The following is a 17,377-nucleotide window of genomic DNA, read 5'->3' on the forward strand; positions in this document are numbered from 1 at the left end:
CTGCTGCTGTGGGAGCAGGGTGGGATCAGATCTGGAATTTGTTCAGTAAATTTTAAAAACTGGATTAAGGCAATCACATAATAGTTTTGTACTTGCTTATGAATAAAACTGAGTTCACTGCAGAATGGCTTGTGGGGGGTGGTGAAGAACCTGTTTTAAGGGTTGGATTTTTAATAGTGATGCTTCTGCATTATTTATGGATAATCAGTGCCAGAGCAGGTCTGGGCAGAGCTTCCAGTGGGTTCGTGGCAGGGGAAGAGCCTCCTGCCCTCTGGAATGATTTTCCCTAAAACCAGCGGTGCTTTGTGTTAAGAGGAATCTCCTTCTTCTGTCAAACCTTACAAAAACCCCTCAACCACCCAAAAAAGCCTCTTTTGTGTGGCTCCGGTGCCCGGTACTTTCAGCCCCGTGTGCAGCCGCGGAGGGACAGAAATCCCCGTTGTTTTTCTCAGAGTTCCCTAGAGCTAACACTGAGAAACCCACAACTCAAGCAGCATTTCACAGTCTCTCAACTAAGTGGAAAGAACATTTCCATTCTCCAACACACAGCATCTTCGAAAGAGAAAAAGATTACTGTGAAATTATTGTAACTATAATAAGACACCAAATACTCTCACATTGTAAAAACAGCCCACTCTCCACCCTGCTTGCCTGCTCACATTACTTTTCTGAACCTGACTGTTATAAATCCAAATAAAGTCATTTGTTTGTCCAAGTCGTACTTCAGCTTGCAATCCTTTTTTCTAGCCTGGAGTGGTGCACACAGCCCCTCTAAAGCACACTCACCTCTTTAACACCCTGCCTGCTCTTGTTGTGTGCCAGCCACTACATGTTGGATGCTCCTTGCTGTCCCAATTCAACCAGTATCAAGTCAAAACTGGAAGTCAGTTGTTCAGATTCCCCGTTCCTACAGCCCCGATGCCCCGGAAGCGCTTCCCGAGCCCGCAGCGCCTCCGGGTCGGGCCCGCGGCTCCTCCGCGGCTCCGGGATGGGAGCGGCGGGGCTGGTGCTGCTGTGCTGCGGGGTGCTGGGGGCTCAGCGCGGTGAGAGCCCCGACATCCCCCCTGGCACCCCTAAAATCCCCCCTCGTACCCCCCAAATCCTCCCCTGGTATCCCCAAGATCCTCCCCTGGCTCCCCCCTCCTGCTGCTGCCCCAGCCGGGGATCGCTCCCCTCCCGACAATGGGGTTTTAAATGCGGACATCCATCGCTGTCACCCCTTCCAGCACACGCAGGGACCTCCCGTCGCTATCCGCGCCCGACCAGTGTTTAAAAATGAAATTTGTACTGAATTTGTGCCTTTTCAGCGCTCGCAGAGGATGGGAGCATGGTGCAGCTGCCCGGGGGCACCTTCCAGATGGGGTCCCTGCAGAGGAGCGGCGAGGAGGAGCCCGCCAGGGAGGTGACAGTGAAGCCCTTTGCCCTGGACAAACACCCGGTGACAAACAGGGACTTCAGGTGAGCTCGGGTGGCTGCGGGGAGGGCAGGGCCAGCTGTGTGCCAGCTGTGTGCCAGCTGTTCCGGGGCTGCTTCCTGGCGTCTGAAAGCAAATACTTGGGTGCTCATTGGAAAAAATGTGTCTGTCAATAGGAAATCAATGTCACAGGTGCAAGCTGAACCATCGTGGTGGTGTAGCTTGCAAACACACTTTTATTTCCTTTTTTTTGTCCTTTTTCCCCTTCTCTTTCCTCTTTTTTTTCTTCTCTTTTTCATCTCCTGCTCTTCCTTTTTTTCTCCTCCTCCTCTCTTCTTTTTTTCTTCTCCTCCTCCTCCTGTCCTTCTCCTCTCCCTATTCTTTCTCTTCTTCTCTCTCCACTCTTCTCTTCTCTTCTCTTCTTCTCTTCTTCTCTTCTCTCTCTCTTCTCTTCTCTTCTCTTCTCTTCTCTCTCTTCTCTTTTCTTCTCTTCTCTTCCCTTCCCTTCCTTCCCTTCCTTCCTTCCTTCTTCCTTCCTTCCTTCCCTCCTTCCCTTCCCTTCCTTCTTCCTTCCTTCCTTCCCTTCCTTCCTCTCATCTCCATCTCCATCTCCATCTCCATCTCCATCTCCATCTCCATCTCTTCTTCTCCTTTTCCACCAACAGCAGCCACAGCTTTTATTGGCTTTTAAGGGATTTTTTCTCTCCACAATTACAGAAACCTGAGTGCAGGCTGACTTTACCTGCACAGGTGACATAAAAACTAACAAATCTGTGGAAAGATGCTCACTGGACTGTTTTTATCTGTTAAATCTAAATTAAACCATCTGGAGCTGGGGGGGGGCCTGTAAGTTTTGTACATTTTGCCTTGCTCTGAACTCGTTGCATGAACAGATTTGTGAGGCAGAGCTTGAAGAACTCTTACCCAGAGCATGTTGTGTTTATGCCAGGGAGTTTGTTAGAGAAAAGAAATACAAAACAGAAGCAGAAGCATTTGGCTGGAGCTTTGTCTTTGAGGATTTCGTATCTGAAGAGCTGAAAAAAAAAGTCACCCAAAAACTGGAGGTAAATGTGAATCCTATGACGAGTTTGGTGTTGCTTTTCCACTGAGGAGCAGCTGCCTCTTTGCAGAGCCTGCTGCTCTCAGAGGTTTTGCTTTAATCTGAGGTTGTTTTGCTTTTGAACCTCAGCAGGATTGAGCTGGGTTGATTTATGTGCTCCTCTATTTCCATGCTCTGTGAGCTGTCAGTCTGGGCTCCAGGGAGCTGGGAGGAAGTAAAATGTGTTTCAAAGTACTTCAATAATCCAACTTAAATATAGAAAAACTGAACAGCATGAGCCTCTTGATCTGTTTTCACTTTTAAAAGCCTCTGCTCTGTGGGAAAGCAGCATCCAAATGTCTGTGATAACCCAGCTCAATTTCCTGACTAACACACCCTGCTGTGGGACGGTGTCACCAGTTCACCTTTAATCCTGGTGTCATTTCTTTCCCCAGTCAGCCCCGTGGTGGCTGCCCATCGAGAAGGCTTTTTGGAGACAGGTGAGTAAAATCCTGGTGTGGGTAAAATCCTGGTGTGGTAAAATCTTGATGTAATAAAATCCTGGTGTGGTAAAATCCTGGTGTAGTAAGGTGATTTCCTTTCTGCAGCCCTTTTGTAAAGGTAAAATCCTGGTGTAATAAAATCCTGGTATGGTAAAATCATGGTGTGATAAAATCCTGCTGTAATAAAATCCTTGTGTGGTAAAATCCAGGTGTGGTAAAATCTTAGTGTGATAAAATCCTGGTATGGTAAAATCCTGGTGTAGTAAAATCTGGATGTAGTAAAATCCTGCTGTGGTAAAATCAGGGTGTGATAAAATCCTGGTATGAGTAAAATCCTGATGTGATAAAACCCTGATGTGATAAAATCCTGGTATGAGTAAAATCCTGTTGTGGTAAAATCCTGATGTGATACAATTCTGGTGTGTTAAAATCCTGGTGTGTTAAAATCTTGGTGTGGTAAAATCCTGGTGTGATAAAGTCCTGGTGTGGTAAAATCCTGGTGTGATACAATTCTGGTGTGATAAAATCCTGGTGTGATAAAATCCTGGTGTGGTAAAATCCTGATGTGATAGAATTCTGGTGTGGTAAAATCTTGGTGTGATAAAATCCTGGTGTGGTAAAATCCTGGTGTGATAAAATCCTGGTGTGTTAAAATCCTGGTGTGATACAATTCTGGTGTGATGACTCCTCTCTATGCTGGGAGCTCGTGTGTGTTGTGTGTGCTGAACCTTATTGACAAAAAATAAGTGAAAAACCATTTTCCATCCTTTCATCTCTTCCCACCCCTCATTCCCTTTGTAATGAAAACTGCATAAAATTCATTCCAATGTGCTTCAATCCCTGGCAGCCCTCAGGCCCTGGCTCCAGCATCAAGGACAGGCTGGATTACCCCGTGCTGCACGTGAGCTGGAACGATGCTCAGGCCTTCTGTGCCTGGCAGGGGAAGCGGCTCCCGTCGGAGGAGGAGTGGGAGTTTGCTGCCAGGGGAGGCCTGCAGCGTACGTAGCACAAGCTCTGAGCTCTTCCCAAAGCAGGCATGGAGTGCTCGTGGTTCCACCAGATCCAACCCTGTAGTAAACCCCTCAGGTTTAGCCAGGGCCCCTTGGAGAATAGAATGCTGACACAGCAGCAAAGAAGTTTCCTGTCTCCAGGGACATCCGCCTTGTACCTTATCCCTATAGCCATGGAAGGCAATATTGTGTTAAACCCTACTATTGGTCACTTATGGTCACTCTGACACCTTTGCCATTGGTCAGGATTGGATCCAGGCCAAGGGTATAACAGTAGCACACTGTACCCCTGCTAACTGGGAAGAAGAAGAGCTGAGACCCTTCCTGGACCCTACAATAAAGCCATACTCGTGGAACAGCCAGCGTCTTCTGCTTCTCCTCTCTCTGCCGTCTGCTGGAGCCTTAGGCCAAGGGAAAAGCTACCTAGCAAGCAAAGCTGAAATCACAAGAGCTGCCTGATCACTAAGAGCTGAATATTCCCTGCTTGCTAGGGGCTGACCCGCGGCCTTGGTCTGAGAGCGAGCTGGCTTCTAGCACCCAGTCCCCTTGGGGACTGAGCTCTGGAGCTGTAACAGCTTGCATAGGATAAGACCAAGCAAGGCTCATTTACAACCCTCCCTCCAGGGATGTTCCCAGATGTTGATTTGAAGGGGGTTTGAACCACTTCTTTTGGCCTGAGAGGGTGGTAATATTAATAATTCATAAAATAAATTAATAAAACTTCAGTAGCTCAAGGTGAGTAGAAAAGGAGAATCCTGAAAGCCTGGCTGGAGTGACCACGGTTAACAAGTGTCTTTTCCTCCCTGGCAGAAAGGATGTACCCCTGGGGAAACAAGTTCCAGGCAAACCGTACAAACCTGTGGCAGGTAAGGTCCTAAAAATCATCCCATCCATGGAGGGGTAAAAATCATCCCATCCATGCTGGGCTAAAAATCATCCCATCCATGGTGGGGTAAAAATCATCCCATCCATGCTGGGCTAAAAATCATCCCCTCCATGCTGGGCTAAAAATCATCCCATCCATGGTGGGGTAAAAATCATCCCATCTAAGCTGGGCTAAAAATCATCCCATCCATGCTGGGCTAAAAATCATCCCACCCGTGCTGGGCTAAAAATCATCCTATCTATGCTGGGGTAAAAATCATCCCATCTATGCTGGGCTAAAAATCATCCCATCCATGGTGGGGTAAAAATCATCCCATCCATGGAGGGGTAAAAATCATCCCATCCATGCTGGGCTAAAAATGATCCCACCCATGCTGGGTTAAAAATCATCCCATCCATGGTGGGCTAAAAATCATTCCATCTGTGCTGGGCTAGAAATCATCCCATCCATGGTGGGCTAAAACTCATCCCACCCATGATGGGCTAAAAATCATCCCATCCATGGTGGGGTAAAAATCATCCCATCCATGCTGGGTTAAAAATTATCCTGTCCATGCTGGGCTGTCCTCAGGGGGGGTGCCACTGAGTGAGGGTGTCCTGGGAAACACTGAAACAGCTTCTGAGGGGCTGTAAAATACCCTCAGAGGGAGCAGGCTCAGCCCATCCTCTCTGGGAAAGCAGAATTTTACTGCTTCCAAAAATTCACAAATTTGTTTGAAGAGGAAACTTGGGACAACTTCAGGTGGTTGATCTCTCTTGACCAGCATAAATGGCCAGCAGAGAGTTATTTGCCTGCTTGGAGTGTGGCACAGCCCTGTGAGGAGCAGGGTTTGGGGTTTTTCTGGGGTGGTTCTTTGCTGGGAGTGATCTCTGTTCCCCCAGGGTGATTTCCCTCGGGGGGACACGGCTGAGGACGGCTTCCACGGCGCCTCCCCGGTGACAGCCTTCCCTGCCCAGAACAGCTACGGTACACAGCACCCTCACCCTGCTCTGGGGACGGCAGCTGCTCCCTCAATTAGTGCTAATTATCAAATCCTGCAGCTGGGCAGAGTTTAGATGTGTGGGGTCTGGAGTAGAGGGAAAGCATCGATGGTTGGGGCTGGAGTTGGCTGAGATGCACCTGCTGCACTTCAGGCACCAAACCAGCTCCTTTTAATTAAAACTGGGTTGTTTTGCAGCTCAGTGGGGTGTAACAAAAATTCCAAGGACATTTTCTGACTGCCATGTCCTCGTGCACTGTTTGAAATACAGTGAGGAATTTCTTCAGCCTCACCGTTAAACCACGCTCTTGAACGATCCTTTGAACGTTGTTCCCCCTCCCATACACCAAATTTACATTTCTTGTATACCTGATTCTGTTCTAATTCTGACACAAAACCATCTCAGGGCTCTATGACCTGCTGGGAAACACCTGGGAATGGACAGCATCAGAATTCCCAGCTCCAGGAAGGGCACCCAGGGCTCAGAAGATGCAGGTGCTGAGAGGGGCCTCGTGGATTGACACTGCAGATGGCTCTGCCAACCACAGAGCTCGTGTCACCACCAGGTACGTCTGGCCCAAGGATTTCCTCTGGGTTGGTTTTATTTTAAAAGATGTTTGTTTGTTCCTACATGATTTTTTTGAGAAGCAGTTGGCAGAGCACACTAGAAATATGGCTAAAACCACTCCTGCTATAAATCCATTCCTAAAGGCTTCTTAAATCATGTTTTCCAGCAGGTATTAATAACTAAATGCTTTTCCCTAAGTTATTCAGGGGAATTGGAAGATGTTTTCAGGCTGTTCTAGCAGGTCACATTAGGGTTGTGAGTGTTGTAACATATTGTGGATATGTGTAATGAGGAAGGATCCCTGATTTTGGGTCTCTCTTTCCCTGTGAGGATGGGGAACACGCCAGACTCTGCCTCTGACAACCTCAGCTTCCGCTGCGCTGCCGACATCCCTCCTGTGCCAGCCTGGAAAAGCCAGAGCAAAGCTGAGCTCTGAGGGCTCCCTGGGAACACCTGAGGCATTTTCTCCTGTGGAGATGAACAGGAACCCCCAGCTGTCACTTCCATGAAACCCCAATTGTTTCTAAAATTAAAAAATAATTTCAACCTTTTCAGTGCTGGCATGTCTGGGTGGGAGCAGTGATTGGGAAGGCAGGAAGGGGGGGTTGTCTTTAGTGTCCTTTTGGTGTGGGAGATGCTCCAGCTCTCCTGTTGTTGTCCATGTAAAGCAGAGAGATGCATGTGTGGGATGGGCCAGAGCTGCTCTGACCTCCAGCCCCAGTGAGGAGACACCCAGAGCCCCCTGTGCCCATCAGGGTGGGGCTGCCAGGGGGAAAGTGATGGGGGCACATCCCTGGAAGGGGGAGTCATAATCAGTCCCCATTCCCTTGGGAAGTCCCAGCTTTGGAGCAGTGCTGAGCCTTCCCAGAAGCAAAACAAGGCACCTTCATTGGCATTTGACAAAATGCTGTGTGTGACAGATGTGTGTGACAAACCAGTGCCCCACGTCTCCCACGAGTTATAGCAAGCACAAACTCTCTGAGCTCTGCACCAAACTGTCCAGGAGCCTTGACCACAAGGGTAGGCAAGAACACTGCTCAGGGATCCACCTCAAACTGTCCCAAAACAGGCACTGCAGGTGCCTGAGGGCTGAGCCTTCCCCATGGGGAGCTGCAGCTGGTTCTGGCTCTGTTAAATGTGGCTTTTCCAAACCATTCCTCCAGTGAGACACACCGCAGGAGCAACTTATTTCCTGGGTTTGTATTTGCATCAGTCGTGAGCCAAGTGAAAAAAAAACTTAAAAACCCCAGAAATCACCATGTTGTTTTCCAAGATTTTACTCGCCTTACAGTGAGCCAAACCAGGGGCTGGGCAGGGATCAGAAGAGCCCCTCCTCGGTGGCCAGGGTGAGCAGGATGGCCTTGCAGGTGTTCTCAAAGAGGGCAGCTCTGTTCTGGGCCTCCCCCTTCTTCACCCAGTGGCGGTAGGTGCGGAAGGCGCAGGCGTCGATGAGCTTGCGGACGGGCTTGAGGGCGTAGGGGTCCCTGACCACCAACTCCCTGGTCACTGACTTCACCTGCCTGTACTGGTAGTAAATCCTCACCGAGGCCAGCACGGTCAGGCAGATCACCTGGGGCACAGGGAACAGCCTGGCAGTCAGGGGAATCCTCCCAGAACAGCCTGGCAGTCAGGGGAATCCTCCCAGAACAGCCTGGGATTCAGGGGAATCCTCCTAGAGCAGCCTGGGATTCAGGGGAATCCTCCCAGAACAGCCTGGCAGTCAGGGGAATCCTCCCAGAACAGCCTGGGATTCAGGGGAATCCTCCTAGAGCAGCCTGGCAGTCAGGGGAATCCTCCTAGAGCAGCCTGGGATTCAGGGGAATCCTCCCAGAGCAGCCTGGGATTCAGGGGAATCCTCCCAGAACAGCCTGGGATTCAGGGGAATCCTCCCAGAACAGCCTGGGATTCAGGGGAATCCTCCCAGAGCAGCCTGGCAGTCAGGGGAATCCTCCCAGAGCAGCCTGGGATTCAGGGGAATCCTCCCAGAACAGCCTGGGATTCAGGGGAATCCTCCCAGAACAGCCTAGGACTCAAGGGAATTCCCACAACAGCCTGGCATTCAGGGAAATTCTCCCACAGCAGCCTGGGATTTTTGGGAATTCTCCCACAACAGCCTGGGATTCAATGGAATTCCCTCAATGGAGTGGTCCCAGTGCATCACCCCATGTGGAGGAGTCAGGAGGGAGCTCAGTGCCTGGCACAGTTTAGTTTCTGCAAGGTTGGCAAAGGGCAGGAGTTCATTCCAGGGAATCACAGCATGGTTTGAGTTAAAAGGGAATTTAAAGCCCATTTCACTCCCTGCCATGGGCAGGGATGTCTTTGCCTATCCCAGGTTGCTCCAAGCCCTGTCCAGCCTGGCCTTGGACACTTCCAGGGATGGGGCAGCCACAGCTTCTCTGGGAAACCTCTGCCAGGGCCTCAGCACTCTCACAGCCAAGAATTTCTCCCCACTATCCCATCTGACCCTGCCCTCTGGAAGCCATTCCCCCTTGCCCTGTCTCTCCATCCTTTGTCCAAAGTCCCTCTCCAGCTCTCTTGGAAGCAATGGAAGGGGCTCTAAGGTCTCCCTATGGCTTCTCTTCTCCTGGCTGAACTCTCCAGCTCTTTCAGTGATTTTTTTTTTTGGAGGTGAGAGGCAGTTTCTCCCTTCTCCCTTAACTCCCTCCTGTGAGGGAGTGCTTGGTCTGCACCCAGGTTGCCACATCCTCCCAAAACCCATCCCCATCAGCCTTCCCCAACCCATCCCAGTGCCGGCTCCTGCAGCTCCCAGCCCCATCCCCACCTTGAATTTGCGGAAGGGGCTGAAGTGCCGGACCTCCTCCACGTCGTACTGCTGGAAGAAGGGGTGTGCCAGCGCCTCGCCCGCCGTGTACCGCTGCCGCGGGTCCACCACCAGGAACCGCGAGATCTGCAGGGGGAGCCGCTCGCTCTGAGCTATCCCAGGGCTCTGCAACGCCCCCTCCACTCCGGGTTTTCCCAGCCCGAGCACCTACCAAGTCCTTGACGGTGTCAGAGCGGTCATCCCACTCCGGGGAGCCGAACTGGTAATCGCCGTTCATGATCATGCGCAGCATCAGCATCTGCTTGCGGTGCCAGAAGGGCGGCGAGCCGGCCAGCAGGGTGTACATGATCACCCCGGTGCTCCACCTGTGGGCAGCAGGGTGTACCTGATCACCCCTGTGCTCCATTTGTGGGCAGCAGGGTGTACATGATCACCCCTGTGCTCCATTTGTGGGCAGCAGGGTGTACCTGATCACCCCGTGGGCAGCAGGGTGTACATGATCACCCCGTGGGCAGCAGGGTGTACCTGATCACCCCTGTGCTCCACCTGTGGGCAGCAGGGTGTGCATGATCACCCCGTGGGCAGCAGGGTGTGCATGATCACCCCTGTGCTCCACCTGTGGGCAGCAGGGTGTACCTGATCACCCCTGTGCTCCATTTGTTGGCAGCAGGGTGTACATGATCACCCTCATGCTCCACCTGTGGGCAGCAGGGTGTACCTGATCACCCCTGTGCTCCATTTGTTGCCAGCAGGGTGTGCATGATCACCCCGGTGCTCCACCTGTGTGCAGCAGGGTGTACACAATCACCCCGGTGCTCCACCTGTGGGCAGCAGGGTGTACCTGATCACCCTCATGCTCCACCTGTGGGCAGCAGGGTGTACCTGATCACCCCGTGGGCAGCAGGGTGTACATGATCACCCCTGTGCTCCACCTGTGGGCAGCAGGGTGTACATGATCACCCCGTGGGCAGCAGGGTGTACACAATCACCCCTGTGCTCCATTTGTTGGCAGCAGGGTGTACCCGATCACCCTCATGCTCCACCTGTGGGCAGCAGGGTGTATATGATCACCCCTGTGCTCCACCTGTGGGCAGCAGGGTGTACATGATCACCCCCATGCTCCACCTGTGGGCAGCAGGGTGTACCTGATCACCCTGTGGGCAGCAGGGTGTACATGATCACCCTTGTGCTCCATTTGTCGGCAGCAGGGTGTACCTGATCACCCTCATGCTCCAGCTGTGGGCAGCAGGGTGTACACAATCATCCCATGCTCCACCTGTGGGCAGCAGGGTGTGCATGATCACCCCGTGGGCAGCAGGGTGTACATGATCACCCTCATGCTCCACCTGTGGGCAGCAGGGTGTACATGATCACTCTCATGCTCCACCTGTGGGCAGCAGGGTGTGCATGATCACCCCTGTGCTCCATTTGTGGGCAGCAGGGTGTACATGATCACCCCCGTGCTCCACCTGTGGGCAGCAGGGTGTACATGATCACCCCCGTGCTCCACCTGTGGGCAGCAGGGTGTACATGATCACCCCGTGGGCAGCAGGGTGTACACAATCATCCCCGTGCTCCACCTGTGGGCAGCAGGGTGTACATGATCACCCCTGTGCTCCATTTGTGGGCAGCAGGGTGTACATGATCACCCTCATGCTCCACCTGTGGGCAGCAGGGTGTACATGATCATCCCATGCTCCACCTGTGGGCAGCAGGGTGTACATGATCATCCCATGCTCCACCTGTGGGCAGCAGGGTGTACCTGATCACCCCGTGGGCAGCAGGGTGTACCTGATCACCCTCATGCTCCACCTGTGGGCAGCAGGGTGTACCTGATCACCCTCATGCTCCAGCTGTGGGCAGCAGGGTGTACATGATCACCCCGTGGGCAGCAGGGTGTACATGATCACTCTCATGCTCCATTTGTGGGCAGCAGGGTGTACACAATCACCCCTGTGCTCCACCTGTGGGCAGCAGGGTGTACACAATCATCCCCGTGCTCCACCTGTGGGCAGCAGGGTGTACATGATCACCCTCATGCTCCACCTGTGGGCAGCAGGGTGTGCATGATCACCCCGTGGGCAGCAGGGTGTACCTGATCACCCCTGTTGTCCATTTGTGGGCAGCCCACACAGAGCCTCCAGCACCCCTGTGCCAACCCCCGGGCACCCAGCTGGCTCTGCACCCCAGGGGAAAACCAGCAGGGAAACTGGAAACACCTGGAAACAACTGGAAAACCAGCAGGGAGCTGCCCTGTGTGTGCCTGGGGAGGGAGGCTGAGCTGAGCTGGTGGGGAATTGTTCCCTGGATGCTGCAGGAGGATGCCTTGAGATGGAGTATTTGGCACTTACAGAGTTTTTTAGGGAAGGGAGTGGGAATTGGTGATGGCAGCCAGGCTGGGTGCCCTGGGGCACAGCTCAGGTGTTGTGGCTCAGGCTGGAGAGGGGATGAAATGCCCTGGTTGTGTCACATCTCTGAGCACTGCAGCCTGAAGCCACCAGAGCTGGTGGCAAAGTCCCTGCAGAGCTCTGGTGAGCTGCCTGAGCTGGCTGCTCTCCCAGGGGCTGCACAAGGTGTTTAAAACCCCCACGTCTTGGAGCTCAGCCTAAGCTGACTTCCATGAACAGAGAGTTTTGTTTTCCCTCTCACAATGGGGCAAAGTGGGGAGATGGGTTTGCCCCCAGGCTGGTGCTCCCCCTACTCTGTGCCAGAACACCCTGGTGACCCAGACAGCCCCTCACAGCCACCAATATTGGCTTTTGGTGCATCATTTCATTCTTTCCAAACACTCAAACACCACGTGTGTGTGTTTAGGGAACAGCTTCTCACTCACATATCCACCTCCTTCCCGTAGCCTTGGTGCTCATCATCCATGGAGCACTGCAGGATCTCGGGGGCCAGGTAGCCAGGAGTGCCACAGATCTCTGTGGGGACAGGGACACAGGGCACAGCATGAACCCAGGTGCCATTGCCACCCACCTCCAGGCAGCCCACGGTGGCATCTGTGCAGGGATGGTGCTCACAGGGAGGAATGGCGACCTGTGTGTATCTCACTGGTGACTTTTTGATGAATTATTGTGGCTAAAAAGTGAGGGAAAAAATTATATGGATGCTTGTGGAAGGGGATTCCTGTTGTTGGGTATGTGGCTCTTTGTATGTAGGAATTGGGGGAAACAATGGGGCAGTAAGAGGATGAAGTAATGGGGATCAACTGGAGGAAAAAAAGAAGTGGAATGGATTAGGATGGTTTTCCTAAAGAGCAGCAACTTTTTCATGGCAAGGAGAGAGGTGTGGAGGCTGTGTGCAGGCAGAACTTGTGTGTGAGCACAGCAAAAGCAGCCAAACAGCACCAATTTGCACCTCCAGGTGAGACTGGTGACAAGGAGAGAGTGGGGCTGGAAAAACTCACCAGCCCAGCATCCCCCCAGCTCACCAGCCCCCTACCTTTGAGCTTCTCATTCTCATTCAGCTGGCAGGAGAAGCCAAAATCTGTCAGCTTGATGTTCATGTCATCATCCAGCAGGATGTTCTCCGGCTTCAGGTCGCGGTGGACGATGTTGATGGAGTGCAGGTACTGGATCACTTCCAGCAGCGCTCGCATGATCTTCCTGGGGATGGGGACAGCTCACTCCCTGTCCCAAACACCCACTGGCACCACCATCCCAGGGGAGGGGACAGGGACACAGCCCAGGGTGCTGGGCTCTCCCCTCTAACCACACTCTGCTCTTGCAAGGTGATTTTCACACCTGGCCTTACCTGGTTTCTTTCTCGCTCAAGGTGACTTTCTCAGTGAGGTAGTCAAAGAGCTCCCCTCTCTTCATCCTGCGTGAGGGAGGGGACACAGAGTCAGGCAGAGGCTGAGCTGCAACAGCAAACCAGCCCTGAGTCCCTGGGGAGGATCAGTCAGGGGTCTGTGCCCCTTAACAGCTCAAAATAACTTTCATAACAAGGGGTAAAAGTGCCTTTATATATTTCAGTAAAATATCAGGCAGAAGGAGAAGAAGCTGTGCCAGGTTTTGGATAGAAACACAATTGTTAAGGCTGAAAAGGACCTTTAAGATCACCAAGTCCAGCCATCAAAGATGGGGCAGGGATGGGGCTCTCCCAGTGCCATCCCACTCCTCTGACATGCACTGCACTGTCCTGGCATTGGGAATTGTGACTTTGCAGACACCCTGGTCCCACTGAGCATATAAATAACCCTCAGGGATGCCTGACAGCTCCCACCAAAGGTTACAGGGAAACCCGAGCAGTGCTGAGCCGCTGACAGAGGGAAAACAGTGCTGGCAACAGAGCTGCAATGAGCTTGCAGTAATTTGGGCTTGATTCTACCTTCAGGGCTGCTTGTCCCTCCACTTTTGCCATTTTTGGGCCATAAAAAGCTGGGAGCAATCTGCAGAGAGGGAGTGGGCCCAGGGTGCTGAGCCAGCTGGTACTTACAGGTCAAACACCAAGAAGAAGAAGGTGCTGGATTCATAGCTGTCCTTCAGCTGGACTGTAATAAAGCACAGGGGCTGTGAGCACAGTGTGAGTCCATCAATGGACTAAAAATATGATTAAACTGCTAATTGAGTTAATGAGGAGCTGATCTTTACAAGTGTTGTGCTTGGGAGACAACATGGGGGGCACTGCTGGGGTCTGTGTGTGTGGAGGGAGAGCAAACACTGCTCTGAGCAGGTGCCTGGCATTTCACCCCAAAAATCCTTCCTGGGGAACAAAGAGGGCAGAAATTGCTAATTGAGTTTATGAGGAGCTGATCTTCACAAGTGTTGTGCTTGGGAGACAATATGGGAGGCACTGCTGGGGGTGTGTGGAGGGAGAGACAACTACGCTCTGAGCAGCTACCTGGCATCATCCAGGGATTTCACCCCAAAAACCCTTCCTGGGGACTGGTTTTGGGGTCCCCTCTGCCCTGAGGAACACACAGGGCAGAAATTGCTAATTGAGTTAATGAGGAGCTGATCTTTACAAGTGTTATGTTTGGGAGACAACATGGGGGGCACTGCTGGGGGCTGTGTGTGAAGGGAGCACAAACAGTGCTCTGAGCAGGTGCCTGGCATTTCACCCCAAAAATCCTTCCTGGGGATTGGTTTTGGGGTCCCCTCTGCCCTGAGGAACACACAGGGCAGAAATTGCTAATTGAGTTAATGAGGAGCTGATGTTTACAAGTGTTATGCTTGGGAGACAATATGGGGGCACTGATAGGGTCTGTGTGTGAAGGGAGAGCAAACAACGCTCTGAGCAGGTGCCTGGCATTTCACCCCAAAAATCCTTCCTGGGGATTGGTTTTGGAGTCCCCTCTGCCCTGAGGAACACAGGGGGCAGAAATTACCCTTGAGGGGATGCTCAAGGCCTGACTTACTGACGTTGGGGTGGCCCGAGACCTTGCGGAGGATGTCGATCTCCTTGGTGGTGGCTTCGCGCAGCTCCTGCACCTCCTTGGGGGAGATGTTCCCCGCCGTGATGTCGATGATCTTCACGGCATATTCCTGCCTCGTGGTCTTGTGGATGCACCTCCGGACCACGCTGCTCACCCCCCTGCCAGGGACAACAGGGACAAAGTGGGGGTTCCATCCCTGCCTGCCCAGCCACCGGCACCTGGGCTGGCTGGGATTTTCATGCACCAGCGGGTCTCGCTCTGTCACCCTGTCTCGGTGGGACAGAAGGGTTTGAGCTGATGGAAAGTGCTGTTCCATGCTATTTTTAGCCCCATGCTGCTGTGGGCCCTGTTTGTATCAGATTCCCAGGGAACACTGTTCCTATGTGGCACTGGGGGACGTGAAACCAAAACAAGCCGCTCGCCAAAAATAAAGCTTTACCTGCCCAAAACCTCCTTTGGCTCATATTTTTCATAAAACTCCTTGGATGAGTTCCAGTCTGGTAGATCTTCTTCCTTGGTCATCTCTGGCTCCTGTCAGGGCAGCACTCTGGGCTTGTCTGAGGGCAGAAAGGAGCTGCAAGAAAAAAAGAGCCAGGATGGGCACACACTGCTCCCAGAGCTGGGATCATCAATCCCTTATGGAAGAAAAAACATTGAGGAGGAAGGAAGAGAAGGAAGATCCTGGACCAACCAAAGGGGGTGTTTTGCTGCTTGGAAAAGCCAAGCTTTGCCCTTGGCATGCTGCAGAGATCCCACTGGGAACAGGAGAAACCCCACTGGATTCCCTCATAGCCTGGCTGGGGCAGAGGCTTTGGGAAATGCTGCAGCACCCCAAAACCTCATCCCCTCCCTGTGCCCAGCTCACAGCAGCAGCCTCCAGAAACCACCCCACAACAACACCACCCCAAGTGGAAGCTGGAATCTGCCCCTGTTGTTTTTCTCTTTCTTTTCCTTATTATTTTTAAGCAGTAGAGGGGCTGGGTGGGTCAGGGTGCAGGTGGGGACAGAGGGACTGGGGACAGTGGGAGCTGAGCCAGCCCGAGGACAGCAGCTCAAAGAGCTCCCTCAGCCACTCCTGTGCAGCTGCCAGCAGCCTCCTCAACTCCTGAAAGGCTCTTGTCCCATTTCTTTCCCTATTTCAGGCTTGGAAGGATTTTTATACAGCTTGTTTCTGCGCCCATACACGGAGTCCAGGCAGTTAGGATGGAAAGCAGTTCTTTACAAGCCTGGGCAGCAAAATTGTCCCTTTGGGGTGACAGTTTGTTGCTGGGGAGGGGACAGAGGTGGGCAGGAGATCCCCAGCTCTGTGAGTTTCCCTTTGCCCTCCTCTCAATAGCTCTGCCAGGGCACTGGCAGCTCTAAATACATTTAAATCTCATTAGCAATGTGTTATCTGTCCTGACCTGGTTTTAAGGACCAAAGTGTGTTTTGGGTGACTGGCTGCTGCTGCCAGGGATGTCTAACAGGGGCTGGAGCATTTCTAAACCACCATGAGCTTAACTCACAAAATTTTAGTTGTTGGAAATACTGTGAGTAATGCCAAACCAAGCTGAAAACACAAAGGAAAGGCAGGACCAGGAAGTAGGGAAAATAAAATATCTCGGGGGACGGGGTTAACCAAAATCGGATTATTTTTGAAAATCCAGGTCCTGGGGGTTGGTGTTGTGGGGAAGGGCTGGGGAGCATCCACGGAGCACTGCGGGGGGAAGCCTGGAATCTGTGTGCTGAACCCGGGAATTTGTTTAAAATACCCTGGAATTATAAAAGCAGCAGGTGCAGGCTCTAATGGGACACTCGGTACATCAGCAGAGTGCAAGGGGGGTTGTGAGGGGATTTTCTGCCAGGAGAAACGCTGAGGGTGAGGCGCTGGGCATCGCCCCCCGCCCGCAGCCGGGAGGATCTCTAAGCACAACAAAGATATTCAAATATCAGTTGGAATAAACCCACAAAGCTCAAGAAAAAGCAAGCTTTCATGCCGGCAGGGGAACGCGGCCCCTCTCCCTCAGCCCCGACCCTCTGGCGCTGACCCGGAGCCAAAGAACGCTGAGCACGGGAGATTCCCGGGGCAGGACCCCCCTCACAACCCTCCCTCAGCGCCGCCCGCTCCTCACCTCGCTGAGGGCAGCGCCGGGCCGGGCCCGGGCCTGGGAGCCGCCGGGAGCCGAGCGCTCAGGGCCGGCCGCCGCCGCCCGGCCCCGGAGAAAGCGCAGCGCGACTTGGCAGCGGCGGGAGCCGGGCGGGCATGGCCGGGCAACGGGCAAGGGGGGGCCGGGGGCCGCCCCGGAGCTGCTGCGGAGCTTCCCCGGTTTAACCCTTCCGCCGCCGAGCACGGCCGGCTCCGGCTCCTCCTCCCCGGGGGCGTTGCTGAGCGGCCGCCGGGAGCTGCGGCTGCCCCGGGCACGGGGAGGCTCGGCCCGGGAGCGAAGAGCGGGGAATGGGAACGGCGGGAGGGAGCTCGGAGAGCAGCCGGACCCAGCCTGAGCACCGAGCCGCTCTGTGCTCAGCCAGAGCCAGGTCCGGGGCCTCTTGGACACCTCCACAATTTCTCCGGGAAACTGTTCCAATGCCTGACCACCCGAACAGTATTTTTTTTTTCCTCCTAATATCTAACCGAATATCCCCTGTATCAACCTAAGGCCATTTCCTCTTGTCACAGATTAGCCCAAACCACCCACTGGTTTTATTTCAGTTTCATCAGGACGGTGAAACATCCCAGAAATGAGATGGGAGCTTGATCAGCACACAAAAGCTGTTCCTATCAGTTCTGTCCTCATCCCCACTGTGTGAGGTGACTCCTCTCCCTTCTGAGCACTGAT

At 53.1% G+C, this 17,377-nt stretch overlaps 2 protein-coding genes across 2 annotated transcripts; one reads left to right on the forward strand and one right to left on the reverse strand.

The window, feature by feature from the left end:
* The first annotated feature begins 887 nt into the window (after window positions 1-887).
* SUMF2 (sulfatase modifying factor 2) lies at window positions 888-6,953 on the forward strand. The gene is made up of 9 exons (XM_064729121.1): window positions 888-1,043; window positions 1,308-1,458; window positions 2,364-2,478; window positions 2,909-2,953; window positions 3,804-3,954; window positions 4,777-4,832; window positions 5,734-5,818; window positions 6,238-6,397; window positions 6,730-6,953. Exons 1-9 carry the CDS (start codon window positions 989-991, stop codon window positions 6,833-6,835), a joined length of 924 nt encoding a protein of 307 aa, XP_064585191.1. The 5' UTR covers window positions 888-988; the 3' UTR covers window positions 6,836-6,953.
* Window positions 6,954-7,660: 707 nt separating this feature from the next.
* On the reverse strand, window positions 7,661-16,902 carry PHKG1 (phosphorylase kinase catalytic subunit gamma 1). The gene is made up of 10 exons (XM_064729120.1): window positions 16,673-16,902; window positions 15,001-15,135; window positions 14,544-14,719; window positions 13,622-13,676; window positions 12,938-13,003; window positions 12,626-12,789; window positions 12,015-12,105; window positions 9,393-9,546; window positions 9,182-9,307; window positions 7,661-7,969 (listed from the first exon to the last, which is right to left on the reverse strand). Exons 2-10 carry the CDS (start codon window positions 15,081-15,083, stop codon window positions 7,718-7,720), a joined length of 1,167 nt encoding a protein of 388 aa, XP_064585190.1. The 5' UTR covers window positions 15,084-15,135; window positions 16,673-16,902; the 3' UTR covers window positions 7,661-7,717.
* Between the last annotated feature and the right edge of the window lie 475 nt (window positions 16,903-17,377).

The sequence above is a fragment of the Zonotrichia leucophrys genome, chromosome 19, assembly GCF_028769735.1.
Source record: "Zonotrichia leucophrys gambelii isolate GWCS_2022_RI chromosome 19, RI_Zleu_2.0, whole genome shotgun sequence".
Classification (NCBI taxonomy): domain Eukaryota; kingdom Metazoa; phylum Chordata; class Aves; order Passeriformes; family Passerellidae; genus Zonotrichia; species Zonotrichia leucophrys.

Bases quoted from the DNA above. Each gene is read 5' to 3' on its own strand.
- PHKG1 (XM_064729120.1), bottom strand. From the start codon at position 15,083: ATGACCAAGGAAGAAGATCTACCAGACTGGAACTCATCCAAGGAGTTT. The intron at 12,106-12,625 runs GTAGGGGGCTGG...CTGTCCCCACAG, and splicing joins TGAGAATGAGAAGCTCAAAG to AGATCTGTGGCACTCCTGGC. The intron at 7,970-9,181 runs GTGGGGATGGGG...CCTGTGCCCCAG, and splicing joins GCCCCTTCCGCAAATTCAAG to GTGATCTGCCTGACCGTGCT.
- SUMF2 (XM_064729121.1), top strand. From the start codon at position 989: ATGGGAGCGGCGGGGCTGGTGCTGCTGTGCTGCGGGGTGCTGGGGGCT. The intron at 1,044-1,307 runs GTGAGAGCCCCG...GTGCCTTTTCAG, and splicing joins GGTGCTGGGGGCTCAGCGCG to CGCTCGCAGAGGATGGGAGC. The intron at 6,398-6,729 runs GTACGTCTGGCC...TTTCCCTGTGAG, and splicing joins AGAGCTCGTGTCACCACCAG to GATGGGGAACACGCCAGACT.